This window comes from Schistocerca nitens, chromosome 5, assembly GCF_023898315.1.
Source record: "Schistocerca nitens isolate TAMUIC-IGC-003100 chromosome 5, iqSchNite1.1, whole genome shotgun sequence".
In the NCBI taxonomy this organism is placed as follows: Eukaryota; Metazoa; Arthropoda; class Insecta; order Orthoptera; family Acrididae; genus Schistocerca; species Schistocerca nitens.
The window spans coordinates 100,431,621-100,451,665 of record NC_064618.1 but is presented as its reverse complement, the minus strand read 5'-3'; the positions used below and the strand labels follow the sequence as shown (position 1 = coordinate 100,451,665).

The following is a 20,045-nucleotide window of genomic DNA, read 5'->3' as shown; positions in this document are numbered from 1 at the left end:
TTTAGTGGGGGCACAATAACAAGCTACAGTAGGGTGTCCAGGGTGGATTTTGGAGAGGTGTGTGGAGTGACACAGGAATGGTGAAGGAGAGGACAGGTTCTGGAGAGGACCTAATGCTTTAAGCAGGGATTGGAGGTTATGTTGGACTTCTTGGATGGGGATCACACTGGTCAAGTTAGTAGGTGAAGGAGTCAGACAACTGGCAGAGGCTTTCCGTCAGGTAGTCACCAACAGTGATGGAACTTTTGTCCCCAGGTAGGATGATTAGGTAAGGATCGGTTTTGAGGTTGTGTATGGCTGTCCTTTCTTCTGCTGGAAGGTTGATATTCTTAGGTAGGGACTTTGAGAAGAATGGTGAAGCCAAGTTGGAGGTAAGGAATTCCAGAGAGCATGGTTCCTCAAGGCTATTACTTACCTTCAGGAGGCGAAATTCCAGAACCACCAATAAACATGTCAAAAGTAGAAAAAAACTGTTCCTACCTTTCATAATAATTAGCTCCTCCATCAGATAGGAAAGAGGGAAAGGTTTCGGAAAAGGGGACATGTTCCTTAGACCTCAGATAGAGAGAGGAAAGACGTGATAAAGATGAAGGGGAGTTATCAGAGAGAACAGGAAGTCAGAGATAGTACATTGGTAGTTTCTGTGGCTGCTACAAGTCAGAGTTATAAATAAAAATGGAATGGGAGGAAGATAAATGAGAAGTGAAATTAATAGTGCACTAATCAAAAGGAGAAAAGATGGAAAAACAAGGGAGAGAGAGAAAGATATAAAGAGGAAAAAGAGATAAAGAGACAGAAGGAAAAGGGAGAGTAAATGGGCAAAAAGGAGAAAGGGGGGGGGGAGCAGAGAAATAGCATAAAAAGAAGACAAAATAAGAAATACTATAAGTAGACAAAATGGAAAAAATATATGAAAAAACAAATGGAAGAGAGATTTGCTGGTAAACATTAACTCCAGGGGTATGGCGGTTTCTGGGAATATGTTGGAGAGTAATTTCCCATTTCCAAAGTTCTACAGAATGAGTTATCTGGGCACAACTTGTGACTCTCAGTGCTTTCCTCAGAGAGGGAATGGGGATAGCCTTTCCTCAGAGAGGGAATGGGGATAGCTTGGGGAGGAGCAGGTCACTCAGTCTGTGGGAAGGGAGGCACCTGCCTGTTGTGTATGTTAGCATTACTGGCCAGTCATTCTGTCACTTTGTATTTTTATGAACTGCCAGTACTGAGAATATTTGTTGCATTTAATGCGCATAAATTAACTAATTGTGCAGACACAATATGAGTGGAAAAGCCGAAAATAGTGCTCAGTAGTTTCAGGGTTTGGATTGTGGTTAGATTGGGACAACAAATAAATAAATTAAGGAAAGCTGTCATCCTTTAATGGAATGATTTCCTACTGAAAACAAAAATGTATGGAGCTTCTTCCCATGTCATTTCATCACAGTGCAATAACTGATGTTTGTGAAGAGTCACCTTTAATAGTAAAGCTTTTATTTTGCTACAATCTATTTATATCAATTAATAATTGAAAAATTTTAGCTGTAATACCATTAATCTGTTTTGTATAGCGTGCATCTAGTCTGATTTTATGTGTTTATACTTGTCACACACATTTATTTATACAATGTAATCTGATAGTGGTGGTATTAGATTATATTTTTGTTAATAATATCTTGTTATTATTTCTTGCTAGGCATTTAACATTTTTCAGCTGCAGGATTTTATTTATTTTCTTATAGATCTTTATCCTGCAAAGTACCTTCAATATCTGATATTGTTGACACTCAGTAGACATACAGGCTACTATTGTATTTATTTATTCTTAAATATTGTGCACATAAACTGTTCATTTTGATTTAAATGAATGGCATCATGAAATCATCAAAAGCTGTCATAATATATACTTATACAAAGACAAGTAGATCTGGTTACTTATACAAAGACAAGTAGATCTGGTTAAGGTTCAAGTTACCATCAGTCCAGTTTCAGATTAACACTACATCAAGTTAAAGGAACATTCCTTACTGTCAAAGATATAACTGATTGTAATTGCAGCATCTGTCACATACACATACAGTTCCTTTGACAGGTATGTACAGAACCTAATTGACAGCTGTGTTTATAGAGTATGAGGGGAATTCAATAAAGACTTTTGTCCCCCTCAAAATACTCCTTGTCCCCCTCTCCTTCCCCCAACGCAGTGCGCTTGTGTCACCTCTTTTGCATTACTGGATGATGTGACGTCTCTTTTAGGGTCACCTATAAAGTTTTTACTGTCCTGGTCTCATTGTTGAAATGGCATCCCATAAATTCCTTTTTGGCCATTGAGTTAAGAAAAAAGTCACACACAGAAAGGTTGGGATTATGAGACAGGTGTTTTACCATAGAGATGTGTGTTTGTGTCAGGAACTCGATAACAGCATGTCCTGGCATGGTCATGATGAAGCTTCTATTAACCAGTGAGGTTCCTTGTCCAATGTGATGATTTACCAATTGCTTCATGATGTTCTTATAGTAAACTGCGGTGACTGTACTGTGTTGTGGAACTGTGTGAGTGCACACCATCCCCTGGTAATTAAAAAAAATTAACATCATGGCCTTATTGATTGACTTCCACACTCCTTTTGCGATAGGCATTGACCATTTTGCATCCATTCTGTCATATCAGTAAACCCATGTTCCATTAGCAGTGATGATTTGCCACCAAGTATGTCCCTTGTCCTCAATGCATTGTTTCCAGTAACATTACACAACACAAGCCTTCATTCCCAGTGGATTAGCACACATTGGCACTAGCCTGCTTTTGCTGTGGTGTAAGCAGTCACAGTATCAGTTGTACAAACACCCCAGACATTTTCAAATGTTCTTTTGAAATTGTGTGCGTGCTCCCAACTGATATTCCAAGAATGTATGTAAGCTGTCTCACAGTGAGCTGTGTCATCACAAATAATGATACCTGCTGTGTCGTAGGTTATTTCTATTACAGCATTAACAGGTGCACCTGCTCCTCCCTGTAATTCATTTTCCCAGCCAGTTTCAAAAGGATGAGGCCAACAAAAACATGCTTGATGAGATATTGCAGAGTCCCCAAATGCTGTCTTCAGATTGTTATAGGTTTTGGTAGCATTTTTCTTCAAGAGAATACAAAACTTTATTGCATAATGCTGTTCATGAAAATTAGCCATGACAGTATTTGGAGCCAATTATGAAACACATTTCACTCTCACAGGCTGCCAACACACAGCTGGTAGAGCTATCGCTGTGAAATTTCTAGTGAATAGTGATTACAGTACGTAGAGTAACAGCATGTGGAGAGATGTCACAAGCAAGCACTTAATGGAAGGAAAAAAATTCAGTGCCAGTCTTTATTGAACATCCCTTGTAGAAGAATTCTATTATAAAGTGATGTCCTAAAGCAAACATTTATAATCTGTAACATAAAATGTCTAATTTTTAATGTAAAATTTTATTATTGTACTCATACCAAAAGTCATATCATGTGAATGATCAGTGAATGACAAATAAATATGAAATATGCATCTACTAAATTATAGCTTGCATTCTTCAGCATGCTGTCTGGCCAGACAGTATGCTGAGCACAGCAATGGACTTTTGATTTTTGCCCTTGGAGATTGACAAAAGAGTTATAAGATAATAAAAGCATGTATATGTGGCAGATGATGTTACTAAAATGAATTATTTATTTGGCACCAGAGAACTTTCCTTTAATATGGTGTTAATCTGACACAGGCAGATGCTTGCTTGACCAAAACTGGTTTCAAGTGAATACATGTATATTACAACAGTCTTTGGTTGTTCGATAGTGCTGTTCTTTAAGTAAATTGAAGATGTGCAGCACTTCTTACAGATATTTATTTTGCTTTTAAATTTCAGGGGGATATGCAAAAGGACCCCAGGCAGCTGAGATGATACAGGAGGGAATCCTGCTCCTATGTGCTCAACTTAAAAATAACGCTGTCTCTTTGGCAGATGCCATTGCTCCACCAGATTTCATACTGAATTCTGTTCTAGGAAAGTCAGATGGCAAAATATATCCAAACCTACAGACACATTTATTCCAGAAACCTAAGACATTTGAAAGGCCATCTTACTGGCATGAGCTGACATCCTTACAAAGTAAACTTTAGTCACACCTGAAACATGATGTATATTTGTCATTTTGAAAGGATTTATAGATTTTTGTGATATTTCTACTACTAAGCCAATTAATGTGTCTTTATTGGCACTGTGACTGCACTGTGTAACGTGAAATAATTATCTATTTTTAAAACTTGTTGGGAAATTGTGCATCTGTAAATCAATCAAGAAACAGGGTGTTTAATGTACTGATGTTTATGTATAAAATATTATTTTTAGTTTTCAAAAAAACAGAATACACATTTAAAAATACATATTTCACCTTTGTTCCTCTTCTTACATCCTGTGACTTACAGAGGCTGAAGTCTTTCATATAGACACACACACAAAGTCACTCTGTAGTATTTCAGTCACAAATATACTGAAAGTTTTTAATGTTGTGCCAATTGTCTAGCAGAGAAACAGAAAGTATTGTAACTTTTGTTCTATGCACCAAGCAGGGTGCTACCTATTGCAGGTAGATAAATGTTAACTGAACAATTTGTAGCAAGTGATCTCTCAGGTTTTCTCAGCATGACTGATTAATGGTGTTGTTTCCTTTGTGGGCACTAAACTCAGCTGAACAGAAGTACACTATTAATTGTTAGTTGGGTTTGAGTTTCATGATACATGTGTGGAGAAATAATTTCAGAGTAGGAAACAACACTTACAGAAACTTATGAAATTGTGAGCATGCTTGAGTAGCAATACACTATACAGTTACTGAAGTCAGAATAGCCAAATCATTAAAGTCAGTAGAAGATGCACATCAATTTGGCTCTTTATCATAAAAAATGGAATATAACTGAATGCAAGTAGAGTCAACAATGCAGTGATGTCACTATGATTAAGAAGCAGGTAGACAAAAGTAATGGCAGTGACTTTTGTCCATATTAAAAATGAGGAGGACAGTAGAGACATGATAAATGTGCATATTGTGCAGCCATTCATTAAAAAGGAGCACATCACTAAAGTACACTCTAAGAGGAGGAGAGGGGGGGGGGGGGAGGGGGAAGGATGCACCATGAAGGAATTATTCAAATGGGAAAGAAATCAGCAGAAATGATGTACATGTACAGAAAAACAAATGATTACAATTCCAGAAAAATTAGAATATTTATTTAAGAGAGATAGCTTAAGAAATTGAGCAAATCAAAAATGGCTTGGACTCTGGGGGCACCCCACACATTAGTGGAATACCAACGTGACTGTTGACCACCATATGGTCTGACAACCACAGAGTGATGGTTCAGGGTATCATTTCATTTCATAGCAGGACCTCCTTGGTTGTCATCTGTGGCACCCTTACAGTACAGCAATACATCAGTGATATTCTACGCCTTGTTCTGTTGACCTTCATGGCAAGCCATCCTGAACTTACATTTCAGCAAAATAATGCCTGCCTGCACATAGTGAGAGTTTCTACCACTTGCTAAACAGTACCTTGGCCAGCAAAGTTGCCTAATCTCTCCCCAACTGAGAACGTTTGGAGTATTATGAGCAGGGCCCTCCAACCGCCTCAGGATTTGATGATCAACACACCAGTTGGTCAGAATTTGTCACAATATCCCTCAGAGGACATCCGGTAACTGTATCAGTCAATGCCAAGCCCAATAACTGCTTGCAAAGAGCCAGAGGTGGACCGGCATGTTGTTGACTTGCTCAATTTGTGAAGCTCTTTTTCTCGAATAAATCATCAAAATTTTTGCTGGAATTATAATCATTTGTTTGTTTGTACAAGTACATGTGATCAAAAGTATCTGGACACCTGAATAAAACTGACTTAAAAGTTCGTGGCACCCTTCATTGGTAATGCTGGAATTCAATATGGTGTTGGCCCACCCTTAGCCTTGATGACAGCTTACACTCTCTCAGGCATATGTTCAATCTGGTGCTGGAGGGTTTCGTGGGGAATGGCAGCCCATTCTTCATGCTTTTTCGAGGAGAGGTATTGATGTTGGTCGGTGAGGCCTGGCACAAAGTTGGCGTTCCAAAACATCCCAAAGGTGTGCTATAGGATTCAGGTCAGGACTCTGTGCAGACCAGTCCATTACAGGGATGTTATTGTTGTGTAACCACTCTGCCACAGGCCATGCATTATGAACAGGTGCTCGATTGTGTTGAAAGATGCAAATGCCATCCCCTAATTGCTCTTCAACAGTGGGAAGCAAGGAGGTGCTTAAAACATCAGTGTTTTATTTAGTCGTATGACTAGGGCCTTACATCGGGCAGACTGTTCACCGGGTGCCAGTCTTTCAATTTGATGCCACTTCAGTGACCTGCATTCGATGAGGATGATCAGATGGTGATGATGACAGGACAACACCCAATCGCTGGGTGGAGAAAATTCTTGGGCCCAGAGGACTGACAATCCGTCACGCTGACCGTTCAGCTACCAGGGGTGGACACAACATCAGTGTAGGCCTGTGCTGTGATAGTGCCATGCAAAACAACAATGGGTGCAAGCCCCCTCCATGAGAAACACAACCACACCATAACACCACTGCCTCCGAATTTTACTGTTGGCACTACACACCCTGGCAGATGATGTCCACTGGGCATTCGTAATACCCACACCCTGCTGTCAGATCGCAACATTGTGTACCGTGATTCGTCACTCCACACAACATTTTTCCACTGCTCAATCATTCAATGTTTATGCTCCTTACACCAACTGAGGCATTGTTTGGCATTTACTGGCATGATGTGTGGCTTATGGCAGCTGCTTGACCATGACACCCAAGTTTTCTCACCTCCCACCTAACTGTCACAGTACTTGCAGTGGATCCTGATGCAGTTTGGAATTCCTGTGTGTTGGTCTGGATAGATGTCTGCCTATTACACATGATGACCCTCTGTCAGTCAACAGACAAGGTTGGCCTGTATGCTTTTGTGTTGTATGTGTCCCTTCACATTTCCACTTCACTATCACATTGGAAACAGTGGACCTAGGGATGTTTAGGAGTGCGGCAATCTCACATACAGACATATGACACAAGTGACACCCAATCACCTGATGACATTCGAAGTCCGTGAGTTCCGCGGAATGCCTGATTCTGCTCTTTCACGATGTCTAATGACTGCTGAGGATGCTGATATGGAGTAGCTGGCAGCACAATGCATCTAATATGAAAAACATATGTTTTTGGGGGTATCCAGATACTTTTCATCATGTAGTGTACATCACATCTAATGACTGTCCAATTCAGGTATTTCCATTGGGTGCATCTTTTTTTCTCATCGTAGAGTGTATATAAATCAGAAAAAATGATCAAGCAATCCAAGGTGTAAACTAAGGTATTTTTCTGACATGACCAATGGAACAGATTGATACATACAATAATTCAGAAAAAGTAATGAAATCAATACAGTTCTACATCTACAAGCACGTGTCAATGGCACATAGCACGGTACCACGTGTTAGGGTTTCTTCCCATTCTAATTGCATGTGAAGAATGACAGCATAAATGCTCTTGTGTGTGCTGTTGTTAATGTAATTCTGTCTTCCCAGTTCCTACAGGAACGATGCATAATGCGGCAAAGAACGTCTCTGCATTCTTCACTTAATACTGCCTCTTGAAATTTTGTAAGTCGGCTTTCGTGGATAATGTGCTTTACCTTCAGAAGTCTGCCAATTCAGGTTATTTAGCATTTCTGTGACGCTATGTGATGAGTCACATTTGAGCAACATTCTAAGATGGGATGCAAGAGTGATGTTTAAGCTCTTCTTTGTTGATGGATTTTGTTTTCCCAGTATCCTGACAATACACCAAATTGTGACACCTGCCTTATCTGTGACTGAGCAAATGTGATCATTCCATTTCATATCCCTGCAAATTCTTACAGTCAGGTGCGAACTGACTAATGCTTACTGTCAGTCATGGATATTATAGTTTCTTTGTGCATGTCTATACACTTAAAGCAAGTTGACAATATCTGCACCACTTTGAAATCCTGTAAAGATCTGACTGAATATTTCTGCATTTTTTTCAGACCATACTTCATTACAGACAACTGCAAAAAAGTCTGGACCAAGTCATTAACATATAATATTAACAACAAGCGTCCGGACACACTTACTTGTGCATTTTTCAGTGACTCTCCATCTGGGATAATGTGCTCTCAGTGGGTCAGCATTAATTTGCTGGTTATGGGTGTGGCAGTCCTGGGTTTCCTGAGCTGGGGACTGGTGTCACCAGCCCCCCATAAGCTCTGGGAATGCTTCAGCGACCACTGTGCGGTGCGTGCAGTACAGTTGTTGGAAGTTGTGTCACCAGGAATGGGAATCTTGGCTTGACTGCCTGGATCATGGAGATAGTAAAAACCTCTATTTTTAAAAAAAAATGAAGAAGAAGAAGAACAACTTTGTTTCTGTAGCTGCTTGTGGGATCACTATGGCATCCACACCTTCTCATGCACTTACTCCTGACAGTTTTGGTGGTCCATTGAGTACTCACACCCCCTTCAAAGCGAGCATGGGAGGTTAGCCCTCCAGAGTGGTCTTCCTCTAAAGTTCAGGCATTGTATCATAACAGCATGTGGCCAGCAAGTCAAAATGAGGAGAGAAGATGGCATGTCTGAGAAGGTATCACCTTTCTATATCCAGAAAAGCATTAATGGTTTTGTTGGAACCATCAGACCCATTAAAACGGTTGCATAATGGCACATTGCTGGTTAAAACAACAATATCACAGCAAGTTAACAACCTTTTGAAGTCAAGGAGTGGTCACATGCAGTAACATCATGCATGTGGACACATCAGACCTACAAGAGGAATGGGCTGACAAAGGGGTCATTGGGGTTAAAGAAGTAATGCATCATGTCAGTGGGAAAATCAGACTTATTTACATTGATGTTTGACTCGACGTATTTCCCAGATTATATTAAAGCTGGGTTTTAAGGCAGAAGGTCAGACCATACTTCCTCAACCCTGTGAGTTTTTCGAGTGCCAGAAGTTCGAGGACATCACTCTCGGGAGTAATGGACGAGCTATGGGTGGTAAGTGTGGTATGCCTTCCCACCCTGATGGAACTATGTGTACCTCCCATTGTCTTTGCGTCAATTTAAAATGGAAACTTCAGGTAGGAATATCAACAATGTAGCAAAAAAACAGAATGCTACTTATCATAAAGAAGGCACATTAAGTTGCAGACAGGCAAAATTAAAAGACAGTTACATAAAGCTTTTGGCCACAGCCTCCATCAGTAAAAGAGAGACAAATGCACCATTCATACACACAAGCAAATACACCTCATGAACACAAGACCGCCAACTCCAGCATCTCGGGCCAGAATCAATTGTTCAGGTTCACATACATCTTGGAGCAGAGCATGTATGGTGTACAAGGAAGAAAAGAAAATCCAGGAATTAAAGCTGATTAATTGTGTATCTTACACTGAAGTGAAGAAGATGTACAAATCCCTTCAACGCCCAACATTTTCTACTTCATTTACTCCAGTACTCATTAAGAAATCTGGGACGGTGAGTGTTTCCACCTAGGCATCACCTGGAAACCTTGATACCAAGATATGCTCTTGCAAGTACACCTGTAGCAGTGGTAGTTCAGATTTAACTGTTGCCTTCTCCACACAACTCCTACAGTGATCACTGCTGCTCCATCCAAACTCCAATGGTGTCCACTATTTCCACTCCTGCTGTTGATGCTACTATGGCAGGGAAGTTACTGCACACTAGGTTGGCACTGCATACTTCAGTATCATCAAATCTGAAGGATAAGACTAAGGTAAGTGCGCTGTCAAGCAGGCAGAATCAAAGAAGGTGGCTTGTGAGATCCAACAACACTCAGAGGATGATTACTTTGCCATGGGCTTTGATGAACCCTTGAGTCCACTCAGTTGTCCTCCTGAATTGGGTTCCCCCACAAACAGAGGCGCAAAGGGAAAACACAGACCTCCCAGATAAATACCTCCTGTGCTTCAGTGAAACATGAACAGGTACAGAACATATATGGAGGAGCTGAAACTGTTGGACAGGAGAGATGCATCTATCTGTGTCTACAGGAAACACATTTTAAACATAGTGATATCCCTGTGCTCCGGGGATACATCCCTCATCAGAAAGCTGACCTCAGTGGAGACAGGGCTAAAGGTGTGGTCGCTATCTTTGTAAATGACACATACCACTCTACTTCAGTCTCCGTCAGAACAGCTATTCAGGTAGTTGCTGTCATGGTGTGTGTTCCATTTGCTGTTACCATCTGTAATGTGCATCTGCCATCCAACTAAATTTTGGATAGAGTGGGTCTTTCTGAACTAATTTCACAACTCCCCTCAACCATCCCTACTTGTAGGAGATTTTAATGCACATAATGTGCCTCAGGGGCCATGTTGTTGAAAGCCTTATTGTGTCAGAGCGGTTATGTCTTCTTAACGCTGATGGTAGCACACACTTTAGCACTGCCATGGGGTCATTCTTAGCCAGAGACCTTGCTTTCTTTTCTCCTGCCCTTGTCAATGCTGCTCAATAGGAAGTAGTGACTGACCTGTATTCCAGTGACTAGTTTCATATCTGGATTCACCTCTCAGATAGAGCTATACCTGAAAGGAAACTGCCACAGAGGATGCTTATAAGAGCAAACTGGATACTATACAGTTAGTTAGCTGTCTTTGAATGGTGAGAGTTAGCTGTCTTTGAATGGTGAGATAGTGTCCAGAACTGGGTGAATCAGATGACTTGCGTGATCCACCATGCTGCTGATGCATCTATCCCCAAGTCTTCAGACCGACCTCAGAGGGAACACAACCCATGATGGAACAATGAGCATTGCACCATCATCAGGGAGAGACAAGTGGCTTTGTGAAGGTCCAAATGTCAACCTTCTGCTATGAACTTTTCTGCCATCTGAATCATGGGGGCCAAGGCACAATGAACAATCAGGGAGAACAAGAAGAGGTCTCGGCAACTGTTTCTGGACTCAGTCAATCGTTCCACTAGCTCTTCAAAGGTACGGGGAGTGATGCAGAGGATATCTGACAAATGGGCCAGACAACCTGTGACTGCTGTACTGTGGCAAGGATGTCTGGAATCTACACCTGGGGACATTGCAAGTGCCATGGTGGTTGACTTTGGTTTGATCACTACCACTGAAAACCAGGACCCAGCTTTCCACTGCCATCATACATTGGTGAACAGAGGTGGTTGTATTTTAATTCCACCAATACTGAGAAATACAATTGCCCTTTTTCGATGTGGGACTTTTGAGTGTGCCCTGTCTTGGGTCAAGGAGACTGCCCCAGGTAAGGATTAAATTCCATACAACATGTTACAATACCATCACCAGAATGACAAGGAAATACTCTTGTCCCTTTTTAATGCAAATTTGTTAACCAGGGACTTTCCCGACTCATGGAGAGAGGCAATTTTAGTAACCCTTCTGAAACCAGGGAAGGACTGCACATTGCACAGTGCTTACCATAGCATGATCCTCACAAGCTGCATGGGAAAGACACTAGATTGCATGGTCAATCGTGATCTGATTTGGGTTCTAGAATCATGGGACCTACATAGTCATTCCCAGTGTGGGTTTCAGAGGTATTGTTCAACCCTTGACAACCTCACTCTGCTGGAGGCAGAAATCCAACAATCCTTCCTACACAGACAGCAACTCATAGGTGTTTCATTGATCTTGAGAGAGCCTATGAGACTACTTGGAGGCATCACATCCTGGGACAGCCTCACCAATGGTTCATCTGAGGATGATACCAATTTTCATACGGCTCTTCCTTTCCAGACAATTTTTTTTCATATTATGTTGGTGACACACTCTCCGAGTGATTCGAGTAAGAAAATGGGGACCCTCACAAATCTGTTTTAAGTTTAATTCTGTTCGCTATTGCCATCAGTGGTATTACATCCACAGTTAAGTCTCCTCTTTAATGTTCATTGTTTGTGGACTACTTCACCTTCTTCTGCCCTTCCTACAAACTTGCAACATCCATTCATCAGTTGCGACTTATGATACACAGATTGGAGGAGTAGAGACAGTACAGGTTTTAAATTTTCCTCTGAAAAATGTGTTTTGTGTTGATTTTAATTGATGAATGGTGGTCTCCATGTGGTTCCCAAGTCATGCAGCGACCGTAAACCATAAAATTACCAAATATGCAGCAACCAGTCGCAAAATTGTGTTTTATTTATTCACTTTTCAAATCAATTTCAACTGATTAACAGCCATCACCAGTGCTACAAATACAAGAATAAAAATAACTAATAACAGTGACCAAATGAATAAATGTACAAAAGCAATGTAAACCAATTAAATGTATAAGATGCATTAAACTATTTAAAATGGACATACAAATTTACCTTTCAACTAATATGTGCCCTAGTAGTAATACTGTCTTAGGCAGAGGTCAAACATAACGTGATACATCAAGAATTGACTATGATAATGAGAAACCATAAGGGGGCACTGCAAAGTAAACCTGCTCTCTATGCAAAAAGTTAAAACTAAAATAAAAATGAGAAGAAGAAGAAAGAGACTGGTTGAGGCTGATGAACCACCATTTGTCATCCTGTAGCAGGTCCTCACAATGCATCAAATGTACAGTCTACACTCTCCATGCCACAATCACTAGCATTCCTTACCGCTGTTTGCCCTACACTGGACTGTCCATTTAGAAATAGGCCATGAGCAACGAAGCCATTTGGCATTTGCGTGCAGCAGGACTTAGTGGCTTTTGATGCAAACAATATTTAAGGAATACAAACACACAAAAAGTGATATTGGCAGGAAGTGCAAAGTGGCTAAACAAAGGAAAGCTAAAGAGGTGTTTGGAGAAAAGAGAAGCCAGCCATATCAGTATCAAGAGCTCATATGGAAAATCAGTCCTAAGGAAAGATGATAAAGCTGAAAGGTGAAGTGAAAAGAGTATAAAGAGTGTCTATACAAGGAAGATGTACTTGAGGAGAACATGTGCAAATATTACCAAACCATCAGTTCAACATGTCATGGTTGCAAAATACTAACACAAATCCTTCATAGAGGAATGGAAAAACTGGTGGAAGCTGACCTCGTGGAAAATCAGTTCAGATTCTGGAGAAATGTAGAAACAAGCGAGGCAATACTGCTCCTACGATTTCTCTTAGAAGATAAGTTAAGGAATGGCAGACCTACATTTACAGCATTTTTAGGCTTAGAGAAAACTTTTGACAATGTTGGCTGGAATACTCTCTTTGAAATTCTGAAGGTAGGAGGCATAAAATATACAGAACAAAAGGCTATTTACAACTTGTACAGAAACCAGAGGGCAGTTATAAGAGTCAAGGAGCATGAAAGGGAAGCTGTGGTTGGGAAGGGAGTGAGACAGGGTTGTAGCCTATCCCTGATGTTATTCAATCTGCATTGAGTAAGCAGTAAAGGAAACCAAAGAAAAATTTGGAGTAGAAATTAAAGTTCCGGGAAAAGAAATAAGAACTTTGAGGTTTGCCTATGACATTGTAATTCTGTTAGAGACTCCAAAGGACTTGGAAGAGCAGCTGAATGGATGGACAGTGTCTTGAAAGGTGGGAATAAGAACATCAACAAAACCAAATCAAGGATAATAGAATGTAGTCGAATTACATCAGGTGATGCTGAAGGAATTAGATTAGAAAACAACACACTTAAAGTGGTACAATTTCGCTATTTGGCCAGTAAAATAAGTGACGATGGCAGAAATAGAAAGGGTATAAACTGTAGAATGACAGTGACAAGAAAAGATATTTGTTAACATTGAATATAGATGTAAGTCTTAGGAAGTCATTTCTGAAAGTATTTGATTGGAGATTAGCCATGTATGAAAGTGAAACATGGAAGATAAACAGTTTAGATGAGAATAGAATAGAAGCTTTTGAAATGTGGTGCTACAGAAGAGTGCTGAATATTTGATGGGTAGATTACATAACTAATGAGGTGGTACTAAATAGAATTGGTGAGAAATGAAATATGTGGCACAACCTGTCTAGAAGAAGGGATTGGTTGATAGAATACAATTTGAGACATCAAGAGATCACCAATTTAGTACTGGAGGGAAATGGGACAGGTAAAAATTGCAAATGGAGACCAAGAGATATATACAGTAAGAAGATTCAGAATGATGTAAGTTGAAGCAGTTATTCAGAGATGATGAGGGTTCCACAGGATAGAGTAGCACAGAGAGCTGCATCAAACCAGTCTTCGGACTGAAGACCCCAACAACAACAATGATGCAAAAACAATATTTATTTGTTTAGAGTAAGGGGACAAATGACATTTATTGTCTAAAGCAGTATATTATAACATTGATTCCCAGCAAAGTACATCACCTTATTGTGTATTCAGCTTCTTGCTTTAGTCAAATAAAAGCTTCTCTTTGTTTAGTTTTTGAATGTACACAACACAGGGACATTCGATGTTGTGGAACATAAGTATCTAGTGTCTAGTCAAAAGTACTTTCCCTGTTAATGCGATTTTGGGTAAACTGAGAAAAAGAAAAGGCAGGTATCTTTCTGGAGATCACAGTTGCACCAAGTGAGGTGAGTGGTGCTGGTGAGGGGACACTAAGCTCAGACCAAACACTGCTGACAGTAAAAAATGCTTTACAAGTGGTTATGATTAAAACAGGGATCCAAGAGATGTAGAATGAATTTCTTTTATTTCCACCAATGGTCCTTAAACAACCAGTTTTGACCAGCACTGACCATCTCCAGATCTTTGTTAGAATATGTCCTAATATAATAAAGCCATAGTGGCACCATCACAAAATATACACAAAATCAGTGTAGCATCATCACACATATTTAAACTATCATGTAAACTAGGCCACAATTCTGACAGAGTTGTACTGTCTCTGTAGCTATTGGTCAGTAGCAATAGAGAGAGTATGACTCTGTCAGAATTGTGGTCTAGTTTACATCATAGTTTAACTGTGTGTGATGATGCTATGCTGATTTTGTGTATTATTTTGTGATGATGCCATTATGGCTTTATTATATTGGGACATGTTATAAAACAGATCTGAAGATGGTCATTGCTGACCAAAACTGTTAGTCTAAGGACCAAAAGTTTTATGGTCATTGGCGAAATAAAAGAAATTCATTCTAAAAATGTTTTTTTTTTTTTTTTTTTTTTTTTTTTTTTTTTTTTAAACTTTGGTACATGCTCTATCTTGGCTCAGAAAGGTAAAACACACCTCACTATGTTGACCCCACACAGTGTACATATGCAGGGAGCGACTTCTGCCCTGGGGAGAGGATGATGCACAGGCATCACTGACGGCAGGCCCACAGACAGCTGGTGGCCTATGTAGGCCACGGCCTTAATGGTAGTGGCATGCTACTTCTCCACTGGCTAAAGTGCACAGTGTGGTGCCTCAGCCCCACATACATTTACAGTAGCAGTGCCTGGAGACTGCTGTGCACAGGATTCGATCCACTACCCACTGGGAGGAGTTGGATGGCAGCTGGCACTGAGGCACTAAGTCCCTGTGGAAAACTCTGTGATTGCAGCAGCAGGTGCAGGTTGGCAGTGATGTAGCACCAAGTCTCATAAGGAACTCAGTGCTGGCAGCAACAGGCTCAGCATGGTCTCGAACCTGTGGCTGCTGTTGGCATTCCTCAGTCAACTCACTGTCCAGTGTGGCCCAAGCATTGTGGTGGTGCTGTTGGACTCTGGTGAAAGGAAGTGTCCAGCCTCAGAATTCAGACATATTTATATCACTCTGAGGCGCATTTGTTTCACTAAAGTCTGGCATGTAGTCACGTCGGCTGTCACAAGAGACTTGCCCCAGTATGGTGACATCAATCCACCTGCTACAGTTATTACCACTGTGCAGTGCAGTTTTTCGCACAGTGTGGCTAACCTTGTCATGTAATCCCCTTATGAGCATGTTATGACCCACATGCCGCCACACTGCGGCCACTGGCCTGCGCATGTTAATTCAATACTCCTAGCAGGTTTCTGATCATTTCTTATTACTTTTGCTAAAAGACTGGTTAGTTGCACTGCACTGCACTGTCAGTGGATGGAACTTGTTAAGAAGACAAGAGTAAAAATGACAGGTGACATGTTCATTACTGTAAAACCTCTTCTTGATGAGGTACAGAGATGAACAGAATCTCAGTCTGAGCAGAAGGTTTTGAAAATTATGAAAAATCATACTTCTAAGTTTTTCTTTAAATATTAGGTTGGTGCATAATTTCGTAGCATATTTATTTTGCATGTTGGTATTCCAGTGGCTATGGGATTTATTTATCAGTTGTCATATACATATTGTAATTTTGTTATTTGGAGACTGTTTGTGGAGCTGTGGTCACAAGAAAATGAGAGTGCCAAATGGAGAAATTGGAACATTTTTTGACATATTGTTCAGTTTGAGTTCAATAGGGGGGGGGGGGGGGGTGACAGTAACAGAAGCAGCCAGAAACATTTGTGGCATGTATGTGGATAATGCCATTGGACAGAGCATGGCAAGAAAATTGTTTCTCATTTTAAGTACGATAATTTGGATATTAGTGACTCTCCACTTTCAAATAGACCTTTGTGGTTTGATGAAGATCATTTATGCACATTAATCCACAGTGAACCACATCAGTGTACACAAGAACTGACAAATGTGATGAACTGTTATCATTCCACTATCATGTGACACTTGCACGTATTAGAGAAGGTTCGAAAATAAGTTGTGTGGGTACCGTACGTTCCAAGCCAAAATCACAAAAATCAGTGAGTGGTCATATGTGCATCTCTGCTGGCTCAACATCAATTGACTTACGAACAACACTGACCATTCCTATGCTGTATCATTATTGCCAATGATAAATGGTGTCTTTATGCTAACATATTGAAAAGAAAGCAATGATTGAGCCCAAACAAAACAGCAACTCCCCTTATGTCCACAAAAGATAATATTATGCATCTGGTGGGACAGCAATGATGTGGTATACCACAAATTGCTTCCCCAAGGTGTCACCATCACTATCAACATTTATTGTCAACATCTGAGGCATTCTGCAGACAGTCCAAGAACATCAACCAGTAAGACTGCATGAAGTGATGCTACTCCATGATAAACCTGCCTCCATTTTGCTACATTGACAAAAAACACTATATAGGAGTTGGGTTGGGAGGTCTTTCTGCACCCACCTTGTCTTATGCCCTCAGATTTTCACCTTTTCCACTCTCTATTGAACAACTTCGCAGAACTTCCTTTCTGGACAAAAATGCACATGGCTCGATGAGTTCTTTGTTTCAAAACCACATTATTTCTGGAGTCACAGACTCAAAAAGTTACCCCAAGCTTTGGCAGACTGTTGTAAATTATAAGGGAGAATCTTTTATTGCTGACTAATGTCTTTGTTGTCTTTATTAAACTTATGGGAAAATGCTACAAACTTATGCATCAATCCAACATAGTTGTGGTAGTACAGTCGCAGTGCGGCCTGTTGCCTGATACTGCAGTCGTGTGTGCATGTTTGTTGTCTAATTTTGACGAAGGCCTTACTCGCCGAACGCTATATTTGTGACAGTTTTTTTGTTGTGCCTATCTGCAGCTCAGCATCTCTGCTACATGGTGAGTAGCAACTTTCCTTTTCAAAATATTATAACATTCCATCCTGGATTTTCCATTGTTTGATTTTGATACTGATTTTGGTTTATTAGCTGCCATTCCAAACAGTGCATGTAACAGACCACTGAGAATAAGAAACCAATGCTACGGCAATGAAAGTGTTACCTGAAATTTTGTTGCTTGTACAAAGATGTGTGCACAGCTGCAAAACTAGACTGAGTAATACACCCGTAACCACACGTTTGTAAGTGTCTGCCACACAGGTTCTTTGTTCATGGAAACAATTTTAAGTGATAGACACAGTGAATGTGTTTTCCATGTTATGACTAATACTTTTCCAACCTTCACCAAGAAATTCCTTTTCACTTCCTGGGAAAGGAGAATGTAGTCCCAAGAGTTAAGGTATTAGTTCCTAAGTGTTTTCTGTTGGCAGTACTGGGAGTTGTGGCTCCTGTAGGTAATTACTAACTAACCTTTCTTTCTCGACCATATTTTTTAAATACTCTTGTTTCTTAAAGCTATTTTCAGAAAACATAAAGCTTGTTGTTACCAACAGGTTGGCTTGACGCTTCTCTCATTTCATGTTACATCACCTTTACCTGTAATTATTACCCATTGGTTCTACTGTTTTCTCTTCAGACTCCTGTCTCTGACTGACAGTTGTAATCTTGTTGTGAATTTATTAAGCCAGCTCAATATCTTATCAATTATTTCACACCATTTTATACAGCAGAGTAACTTAATAAAATACCAACTTCCAGACAAATACCCAATGCTTAACTTTTATTACTTCTTCATAAGACTTTTTTATTTATTTATTTCATGTGATACTTTAACAGAGTTAACTCACATGGCAGTTCACAGTTCTACCTGACCAGTACAAGTTCAGAACAGAGTTAACTCACATGCCAGTTCACAGTTCTACCTGAGCAGTACAAGTTCAGTTGAGACCAATAAAATATGTTCATTAATAAAACTGTGAAAATTTATAAATATATTCACTCCAAGCCAGAGGTCAACTGCAAGAGAGGCAGGGCAGCTGGCTGTCAACTGCGCACCTGTCTCACCAGGGCAGGAACAGTGTCTCCAACACTACTCTGCCATGACTTATCATGAAAGATATGTGTACCTAAAAAGTACACAACTCAAGCTCCACAAAGGCTTAGCTATCTGTTTTGATCACTTCTCAGGGATGTGAGCAGCACTGTATATTAATTCAGCCACCAATTTAACTGTCTGTGAACATGTATCACAACAATCCACAAAGGTCAATTTATTTTGCACATTTCATGGTACATACAAAATTTAGGATGGATAGGAGTTTTAGTGTTCCTAAAAAAATACTTATGATCTTAATGAATAACCTTAATGAGTACTCAGACTCTTCCCTTTCATCATGATATCGTTTGAGCATCAGCTGCTGTGATACCACTGTTATAAACTTAAACTGACAATAGTTTGGCTAAAAGCCATGTTTTAATGTTGTGTCAAATGTGCAGAAAAGATAGAATCATTTACTTACTATACTCACTTCTGAAGGCATCTACGACTAAATTAAACAAATAGATAATTTCATTGTAAATAGTTTGTTTTTCATCAGAATTAAGTGGCTGTCTAGTTTATTCATCACTTTTAACACTAAATGTGAGAAACACATTACATGATATGACAATAACAGCATACCCTTCACACTGAGATCTGTCATAAGGCATGCAATGGTGGCATTCATTTGTAAAAAAGTTGGTGTATTGTGATGGGTAATCATTCTGTCTACAACATATAGATTTGAGTTATGCATATTGCATTCCGTAGGGCATGCAGATTGTTGTGAGCAGTTGTTTACTTATAAAAATATATTGACAATTTGGAAGAATGCTAAAGTGACGACATTGTTTAAACAGCAGTTATTAGACACATTAAAATTAAATGCAATCAAGAATATCTCTGATCTTAAACTGCTAGATAATGTTTCTTGCCCTGAAAGAAGGACTGCATCATCTTTGCCATCCATTTGTACTGGTATTTCCCATCAAAGTATGAAAATCTTTTATTTTTGAATTATCATCAGACTTTCATGGAAGTGGCAAGTAATGTGATCTTCCAAACAGAGAAGTGCTCAGATTAATACAGGAAATAAATTTTATCTTTTCTCAAAAGGTGGTCGAATGTGCAGCATTTTCAAGTATTTATAACATTGTTAATTGTGAAATTTGTTCTAAAAGACAGCTGTGTAAAATTGTGCTTGAAAAATGATCTGCAATGCATTTTGCTTCATCTCATTAAATCTCTTAATGCCTCATATGAAGTTGTGACTAAATTGCAAGTAGTCAAAAGGTTTTCTTCTAACGTGCATTTTCTGAC

At 39.8% G+C, this 20,045-nt stretch overlaps 1 protein-coding gene across 1 annotated transcript in view; it reads left to right on the top strand.

Moving 5' to 3' along the window:
* LOC126259366 (peroxisomal acyl-coenzyme A oxidase 3-like) overlaps positions 1 to 4,328 on the top strand; it is a 290,296-nt gene extending 285,968 nt beyond the window's left edge. The window contains exon 13 of the mRNA XM_049956106.1: positions 3,895 to 4,328. Coding sequence (XP_049812063.1) covers positions 3,895 to 4,148 — 254 coding nt within the window. The 3' untranslated portion in view covers positions 4,149 to 4,328. The remainder of the gene's footprint in view (positions 1 to 3,894) is intronic.
* Positions 4,329 to 20,045: the final 15,717 nt, after the last annotated feature.